The 9,479-nt window shown below is 44.2% G+C and overlaps 1 protein-coding gene across 1 annotated transcript; it reads left to right on the forward strand.

Annotated features, from left to right (window-relative positions):
• The first annotated feature begins 884 nt into the window (after positions 1 to 884).
• Positions 885 to 4,500, forward strand: TMEM30B (transmembrane protein 30B). The gene has a single exon (XM_017642355.3). The coding sequence runs from the start codon at positions 1,202 to 1,204 to the stop codon at positions 2,261 to 2,263; it is 1,062 nt and encodes a 353-aa protein (XP_017497844.3). The 5' UTR covers positions 885 to 1,201; the 3' UTR covers positions 2,264 to 4,500.
• The last annotated feature ends 4,979 nt before the right edge of the window (positions 4,501 to 9,479 follow it).

Genomic DNA, 9,479 nt, shown 5'->3' on the forward strand with positions numbered 1-9,479 from the left:
ATTTTATGAACTAGAGGAGAGGCAGGAACACCTCAATAACTAGGAAGATTTAGCACAAAGCTGAAATGGCCCAGTATCCTTTTGTGTTGATTATACCAACCTAGATAAAAAAAAAAAAAAAAGATCCAGAATCCCAAACAATGTTGAGAGATAATTTGGGTTCTCTTTACGTAAGTTCTATGAATCCTTGTTGTACAACCTCTTAGGACAAACATTTCCCAGATGCTTGACTGTGGGTAGCAGCTAGGGACTTTCGAGACCTTGAATAAAGCCTTTCTCCAGTCAGGTAAATAATCTGAAAAGAAAAAGAAATCACATGTAGTCCAGTGCATTTTTCTTCTTGTGTGGGTTCTCCACCAGCTAGAGAGATATTTATAGGCTCTGAATCTCTTGCAGTTTTTTATTCTTCTTTCAGAGTCATTTTATTTTTAGGGGAATGCTCCCCTTTCTTAGTTATACAGCCAGATTGGGGCAGCTGGCCAGAAATTAATTTCCCTTTAAAAAATTATGCTAGAATTTGGATGCAGGTATTGAATCAGTAACAGATTTACCACAGTGTAATCCTCTGGGCTTACAAATTGTGACCGTAAACTGACTTAAAGCGGGCCCATAATTGATCGCAAATAGACAAGAGAGTCTGTAGTCACTTTCCCCCACTCGCCAGAAAACAGTAATAATCTGAAATCTTCAAGTCTCCAGGGCCCACGGAGCAATCCCTCTGTGGAATTTTGTGCTGTACGTGGCAGCTTCTGTGATTTCGGAATGACTGGCCCAGGCACTCTAGAAACTTGTACAGCAAAGGGAAGGGCTACCTGAGTGAGGGGCGGGCCGCTCAGAGGCCGCCTGGGGCCGCCACTCACCTCGGGGAGGAGGAGCTGGCGTCCGGAGGAAACGCGAGCCCGCCAGGTGGGGAAAGGACGCCAGCCCGGCACACCTCCGGGCAGGCGGGGCGCGGCTCCCGGTGACCCGCAGGGGCGGAGCCGGCCCAGATCACCTGGGCCGAGGCGGAACTGAGGGGTCTGGTCCCTGCGCGAAGACCCTGGAACTAAGACTCACCTGGGCGGGGGCCAGAGGTGGGGCCGGGGCAAAAACTCACCTGAGGCGGCTGAAATCTGTCCCGGGAGGGGTCCCCGGGCTCGCCCCGCGCAGAGGGACCTGAGCGACTCTCCGTCGTCGGTGCGCCCGTCCCGGCGCGGCCGCCATGACCTGGAGCGCCACGGTCCGGGGCGCGCACCAGCCCGACAACACCGCGTTCACGCAGCAGCGCCTCCCCGCCTGGCAGCCGCTGCTGTCAGCCGGCATCACGCTGCCGCTCTTCTTCTGCGTGGGCCTGGCCTTCATCGGCCTCGGCCTGGGCCTCTTCTACTCCTCCAACGGCATCAAGGAGATCGAGTACGACTACACCGGCAGCCCGGGCACCGGCAACTGCTCGGTGTGCGCCGCGGTCGAGGAGGGCCGCGCGTCGCCGCCCAGCTGCTCGTGCGCCTGGTACTTCTCGCTGCCCGAGCTCTTCCAGGGCCCCGTGTACCTCTACTACGAGCTGACCAACTTCTACCAGAACAACCGGCGCTACGGCGTGTCCCGCGACGATGCGCAGCTGAGCGGGCTGCCGAGCGCGCTGCGCCACCCGGCCAACGAGTGCGCCCCCTACCAGCGCAACGCGGCCGGCCTGCCCATCGCGCCCTGCGGCGCCATCGCCAACAGCCTCTTCAACGACTCCTTCTCGCTGTGGCACCAGCGCCGGGCTGGCGGGCCCTACATCGAGGTGCCGCTCGACCGCACCGGCATCGCCTGGTGGACCGACTACCACGTCAAGTTCCGCAACCCTCCGCCAGTGAACGGCAGCCTGGCGCTGGCCTTCCACGGCACCGCGCCCCCGCCCAACTGGCACCGGCCGGTCTACGAGCTCAGCCCAGACCCCAACAACACCGGCTTCGTCAACCAGGACTTCGTGGTGTGGATGCGCACGGCGGCGCTGCCCACCTTCCGCAAGCTGTACGCGCGCATCCGCTATGGCAACTACTCGGCCGGCCTGCCGCGGGGCGCCTACCGCGTCAACATCACCTACAACTACCCGGTGCGTGCCTTCGGCGGCCACAAAAGCATCATTTTAAGCAGCATCTCGTGGATGGGCGGCAAGAACCCCTTCCTGGGCATCGCCTACCTGGTCGTCGGCTCCCTTTGCATCCTCACGGGCTTTGTCATGTTGGTCGTCTACATTCGCTACCAGGACCAGAACGACGAGGACGAGGACGAGGAGTGACTCCTGCTTTCAAAGCACCATTCTTGCCGCTTGCAGAAACTCTCCTGCAAGCTGCTTTTTTGTCTTCTCCCTTTTGCCCCTCATCCAGTTCCAGCCTCGCCTCATTTTTCCTCCCCTTCTGGATGAGACCAGAGAGAGGAATTACACCCAGTTGGGGTCTACCAGACTCTCGCTGGGGTGTTTGCAGAGTGAAACATCCTTGCAAATTTTCTTCCATCCCCTTTACGATTTACCAAGTTGATGTGAGGTTTTGAAAGTAGCATTTGAGAGCAAAAGGGAGGTAGAGACTCTTATTCAAAACTATCTGATGAAGAGACTGAGACCTAGAGATGTTGAATGACTTTCAAGATCAGGCGGCTACTCATTGGTCCCTGACTCTGACTTCAGAGCTTTTACCACTATAGTATGGTGGTTCCCTTTTCTTTTTGGGGATAGTGGGTTGGGGCAAAGACTGAAGCCCACAGATAACCCATACAAAGGCATGGAGGGATAGGGGAGAACATACTTGTTAAAGGTGTGAATAGATTAGGAGGCACCATACCCTAGAGATTCTGACACAGTAAGACTGGGGTGAGACCCCTTAAGCTGTGTTTAACAAGCCCTTCTGGAGGTTTCTCCTGTATTCCCTTAAATTTGAGAATCACTGCCCTGAACCAGGGAGTAATCAGAATACTGAAACTGTTTCCTGTGTCCGAGGTTGGGCCTGAAGCAGTCATATGAGTCCAGCTTTTCAGGCAGATATTTGTTCCCAGGGACAGTACCAATCATAATGTTGCAGGTTTGGTCCAGCAGTTTGCCTTGAACATAGGAAACTTTCCATAATGTGGAATGAATGAATAAAACCTTGCTATTTCTAGAAAACTAGCTGGCATATGTATTTGCAGGGCACAGTTTGTATCAGTTCGTTTAATACTCCAGGATAAGAGGGAAAAAAAACACAGGTTGCCAGGTACTGTGTAGAAACTTGAAAATGTCAGGTCAGTTTGTACAGCTCAGAGGGAAAGTTTTGGCCTTACAGTCAGATAGCTAGAAGGGATCTTAGAGGGAAAGTGATTTCCCCAAAGTCCTATCTGTGTCTCCTGACTGCTGACTCCATCCTTTTTGTCATCTAAATTATTTTTTATGCTTAGAGAGAAAAAGGCTTCCTTCATTCCTACCTTTTCCCTCAGGTCTAAGAAAAAACTTTTTAATTTATGTTCTCAAATGACGCATATTTGTTTCAAATGAACACTAAGGAATATAGTCATATGTAAACTAGAATTTTAAGTATTATTTGAACTTTTGAGATAATGTTAAACTCTTACTACCCTAAAATCATCCTAATATGTGTAAAATTATTCTAAGAAACAATTTTTTAAAAATTTGAAAATTTTGGTGGGAGAAGTAGGTTAGAGTAAAAAGTGAAGCCCAAGATAACCCGTATAAAGGCATGGAGGGATAGGGGAGAACATGCTTGTCAAAGGTGTAAATCCGTTAGGAGGCACCATCCCAAGAGATTCTTACACAGTAAGACGTCCTTTCATGGCAAAAGAACTTAAAAAGAAAAAAACCTTTAGTGATATCACTTAACCAGTTTATTTGCTCAAAGCAAACAGCTGTTCGGTATTCTGTCAGAATTGTCCAGTGCTTGCTCCTATTACAGCTACTTTCCAGTTACTACTGTTTTTGCTGGTGCCAGTAAGGCAGTGAAAGACCTTTAAGTATGTTTTTTTTAGTAGTCAAAGAAATATTGAAATGTATTGAATAATCAACATTTTACTTTAGTGCTTTGGAAATGAATAATCAACAGACAGCATGCATTTTTACTGACATCTGTCTCAGTTCTTCTGGAACAATTGTGATTTAACAGTTATGTGTCCCACTATTTAAGTAAACCAAAAAAAGTTAGTCATTCCAGTGTGTTGGCTTCCTCACTCCTGGATGTGACACAATTGTACTGTCAGTTAACATACTGTGATTTTAGGCAATGAAAATATTATATGTGTGTAGAGTAATTTTTATTTATTAAGAGTGTTTAATCAGGCAGTTTACTAGCCTAGCCCTTCTTTGTGTTGGATAAGGGGATTTACCGCATTTTTTTTACCATGTAGTTGAAAGCAACTACGTGTTTTGCTATCATTTTTATAATATTCAGTCCAGTGTTATAAAATTTAAGGTATTCTGATTAAATCAATGGATATGGTTCCAACTCTATTCTCCGGGTTTTTGAAAGAGAATAAAGGTTATGTTTGTCTTAACTTTGTTATCATGTTTGTTTAATTCTTTTGAACTATGGTCTTAAAGGCGCAAACAGTACCAACCACTTTGCTCACTTGTTATCAGCAGACTTCTATTGCAACAAGAAAATCATCTGTCAGAATAAGGCTCATAATGAACTCAATCTTTTAGTGTGAACTTCCTAAAACAGAACTTCAACTTACCATCAACATGTACTATGAATTAGACGATCTTCAACTATCATTTGAATTTGATAAAATGTGGTCAATTAAAAAATATATTTAGTATTAAAAGTTATTAAAGAATGTTATCATACCAGTCTCTTCCATGGCAGAATTTTACTGAAATTCCAAATTGCAATTATTTGCCAGGTATTTTGAACTACAAAGCATCAGAAACTTTAAAAACAAAGATGTAAAACATTTTCCTGTGATGATCCCTGTGCTGTAGCATTTTATTTGGTATCTCAAGACTCTACCGGGTTTGAATTCCCATGTTGTCCAGTAAATGCTTCCTAGCTAGAGCTGAAAATGAGAAAAGAGAAAACCTCAACAGTTGGGCAGGAAATGTGCTTTGATCTACCTTGTAAAATAAATCACAAACAAAAGAAACTAATATAGTCAGTGGGAACTTCCAAAACAGAAATAATATGACAAGAAAGGCTTTCCAGGTATCTCCAGAATCAAATCAGCTAAACAAACAATTTATTGTCTTTGCAATCCTCAAAGATTGGAGACAGAACAATAGTCTGGGATTTCTGCTAGTAACAAGTAGCACTAAATGTATAATCACAACCTGTCTGCCTCCCTTTAAGGCTGCTGCTCTCTTTCTGTTATTGGAGATCTCAACAACTCTTGAGTAAGTTCTCAGTTATTGGTAGTTGCAATGCAATCAGTTCCTTATACACCCTTGGATATAAGTCATCAGTCACGGATAATACTGTAAATTCCCTTTTTTATTATTTTCGGGCATTTCTTTGCATCCCAGATTTTTTATTTTATTTTATTTTATTTTTGTAGCTAAGACTTTGCTGCCTTAAGATGACAATTTTTTTTTTAACTTCAATTTTTTTCCCCAGGAAAAAAGAGGAAGGAATTTCTCTTAATTCCCTTTCAACAAAAACTATGTCATTTAAAAAGCATCATTAAAAAGGCCTTGGTGAATCTGACTGAAACACATTAAGGTCCTGAAGAGATCTTACAGGAGAGAAGCATTTTGTAATAAAGAATTTGCAAAAATGCTAACATCATTGACTATGAACACAGCCCTCCTCGATAATTGCTCTGATAAGACAACATGTATTCAGGAAAAAATACTTCCCCACTGGTTTGTTACCTGGCGTTATGATTCCCACCACTAGTGGTGCTCACCCCAGAGGCCAGAGAAAAATCCTGAGGTGGTGGACCCCAGCAGAGATTGCTTGGGGGTACAGAGAGAAAGAAGAGATGGGGTAAAAGGGAAAGACGAGGTTTGGAGCACAAGACATTTTTCTGGGTCAGGAACATGTCCAGAAGGCAGGGAGGGAGCTGGCAGCGAAGGGAGCCCACCGCAGAGTGGGGAGTTCACCAGCAGACTCACAGATGACAAGGCCTTTGAGAAATCCAGTAAGTGGTAGTTCACCTCCTTCTGAACCCCTCAGCTTGTCTTTTTGATCAGTTTGAGTGTGATTTATCTTTTTCCTTAGAAGCAAAAGGTATTACTGTCAAGAACCTTTGCTAATAGCCTTGCCCTCTACATCAAGCTCTTAACTAAGTTCCCATTAAAGTGGCTGAAACCTTACATTACTGATGAAAACTGTAAATGATGTGTCATTAATAATGATACTTTGTTCTTCTAAAAGGCCTTTGTTCTGAAAGTCCAAGGTGCTTAACACTATGTGGTCTCATTTTATCCTCCAAAATGCATGAGCTTTTAGAAAGTCATCAAGACTGACAAGGTAGAAATATATTCCTTTCTATTTTGCTCAGTTTTTTTTTCAGAACCCTCTAAATTTACACAAAAGCATAACTTCTGGATGAGGCAATGATAGTCTTTTAAATGGACCACTTAAGTATTTTCAAAGGAAGAATTAATTCCTGTTATGATTTTAATAAGTAAAAGACATTTCCCATTTTGGGTAAGGAATTCAAAATGGAAGAGGCAACATGTCCTATTCATCATAAGTGATAGAATGTAAAATACATTTTAGTTTTTTCCTAAAGGGATTTAGGGGTTAAGACTTTTCTGTTTTATTAACATAATTTGCAATTAACTAAGTTATGGTATTTCAAATTTCACCTAGAGGAGCAAATTAGCTCACATACTCACTTTCATGAATCTTTTCAAACATTATTGAACATCACATATATATATGGCCTAATCTCTATCTTCAACCCTAACTTCTCTGCAAGCTCACAATTCCGTTGTCTCTGGGACATACCTCAGTGCTGTACACATAGTATAAGCTCCAGGTAGTCAGCACTAAACTCATTGGCCTCTTCTCCAAACCCTTTCTTCCAAGAACAGACCAGGAGCAGAAAATGACTCCTGCATGCCTGTCAATCACTCAAGCCAAATGCTGAGCTGCCTCCTTGACTCATCCCTTGTTCCTTTGCACATCTGAATGGTTATGAGATCCTGTTGCTTCTATATCCCAAGCACACATTCAGTCGGGCCTCTCTTGGTCACTGCCCAAAATGTCTTAGTCGTTTCTCATTTGGAAGTCGGGGGAGACTGCTAATGAGCTCCAGTTTATTCCCCACATCCTAGCCGCAATGAACAAGCCAAAGCACAAATCTCATCACACTACCCTCAGTTTATAATCTCATCTCTTGTGTCTATGCACAGCCCACAGGAGGAAGTGTAAGTTCCTCAGCAGGATCTACAAGACCTTCATGGTCAGCCTCATTCTAAATATTTATCCCCTTTTCCTCCAAGGTCCCACCAAATTCCAGCCACACTGAATGATTTGAAGAAGCCTGAACTCAACATCCCCTCATGTCTTTGTGCTAGTTTTGCTCCTCCACCTGACCATCCAGATCTGCCCATTCAAGACTATGCTGCTCAGTGTCTGTGTCATCTGTCCTCTGTGAAGTCCTCCACAAGCCCTCCTGGCCTCCTCCACTCCCTGTCCTTAGCCTAGTCTTCCCTTTGTGTTTATTCCTCTCTCAGAGTGCTTGCTGCATGGCCAGAAGTCCACTATTTGCTTACCTATCTCCACATCCAGACTGTTAGTACTTTGAGGGCTGAGAATGTTTTTCTCATTCATCTTTATTACTGCCAGTGCCAAGTTGACTGACCAGTACACAGTGGGTCCTCAAAGATATGTTGAATTATTAAGAAACCAGTAATTCCATTACTTTACTACCACTGAACATATTATTTCATACAATATAGTTGAATGCAGAGAAAATAATTGAGGAAACAAATGAGATGTGGAGATGACACCCTAAACATTTGAAAATCTTAGAATGAGAAGCACTGGGAATGCACATATATTCTCACCGGCATAAACTTGCTAAGCTTAGCTTTCCCATTTGCAAACCTTACATGTGCAATCAGGTTCCCTCCATAAACTAATTTGCAGAAATGAATACAAACAGGGTACATTCATCCATTAACAACAAGGACAGTACATTCATCCATTAACAACAAGGACAGTTATTTTATACCAAACATAATCAATGTCTTTCTTATTAAACTGCAGTAAGTTAGTGAAATGTTTACATTTTTATGGTGCTTTGAGAATTTTTTACTTACTGTAATATTCTGTAATAAAGTATAAATGAACATTGCTTCCCCCTGCCAGGTAATTACCCCAGAATCAATTTAAATGAAAATAGCATTTGTAGAGAAATATCCAGAAAGGAAAGCAAAAATAAATGGAATAGTAGTTGTCCCATTTGCTGGCTGGTGTTTGGCTTATAACATTTGGCATATCTTGATATCTACATAATAGTAGTTTAAAAGCATAAATAATATTTTACAGAGGTCACACCATAGTTATTTAAGTTTAGGGGTTTATTTCCCTGAGCACTAAGTAGCTACGAATGAATTATGTTTAGTCTGATCTGCCACAGAAGGGCCATAAACCTCCAAGTCATAGCAAACCATGGAATATTACTGCAATACATCAGGAGAATTGTACATGTAAAAGAATAATGCATAAGGGAAGGTTATTTTTATTTTTTAAAGTAATATATGTTGCTGGGCAGGAGCTATAAAATTTCGTTATTATAAACTTTCCTCTGATTCTGGAAAACAAGTTAAGAGGCAGCTTGGCATTTTCATCTCTAAGCCAGGAAAGCACGCTGTAGAACCAGAGAGAGGGCCTAGGAAGGTGAGTTTGGCCCTGAATCAGGAATGGTTTCTCCTCCTCTGCTGCCCACACCTCAAAAAAAAAGATAATAACAAAGAAAAGCTGTTTAAGAGCATAAGAGATGGTCTGACAAGCCCCTTCACTATTTGCAGTCCCTTCACTAGCAGCATGCCCTAACAGTAACTTCCAGGCAAATGTTTTGTAGATGCTCAGAAGTGGGGGTACAGAGAGTTTTTAGCATGAAGGTGTAATTCACTTTTAAAATGAAGTCTATGGCCAAGCAGCCCAGCAGTGGCCGGCGCAAGCCTGCAGCAGCCAGGAGGCCTGGGAACAGCCATGCACCCATCAGCCACCCAGCATCTCCTCCCAGCGCACAGCTGCACAGGCCAGACTCAAAGGCCACCGCCAGTGCACAGCTGCCCAGCGGGGGCGCCGCTCTCGCAAGAGAGCCCACCCGGCCCACCTGCCACTCCCTGCAGGGCTCTGAGCTACCCTGATGGAGACCCCGCCCACAGAAGCTTAGGGGATTAACCCAGAGGCTGCTCCAGGACTGTGGGTAACTGACACAGGCAGCAGAGAAGGGCAAGGTGACCAGCAATCAGGAAAGGACTTTGTTCTCCCAGCTGACATGCACTACCTGCCTGCAGCTACCTCTATCACCATGAAAAGGCAGAAGAATTTGGTCCAGTCCAGAATTACCCA

This window comes from Manis javanica, chromosome 8 (assembly GCF_040802235.1).
Source record: "Manis javanica isolate MJ-LG chromosome 8, MJ_LKY, whole genome shotgun sequence".
Lineage (NCBI taxonomy): Eukaryota > Metazoa > Chordata > Mammalia > Pholidota > Manidae > Manis > Manis javanica.

What these genes read in the sequence shown, in the direction of transcription:
- TMEM30B (XM_017642355.3), top strand. Translation starts at nt 1,202, where the DNA reads ATGACCTGGAGCGCCACGGTCCGGGGCGCGCACCAGCCCGACAACACC.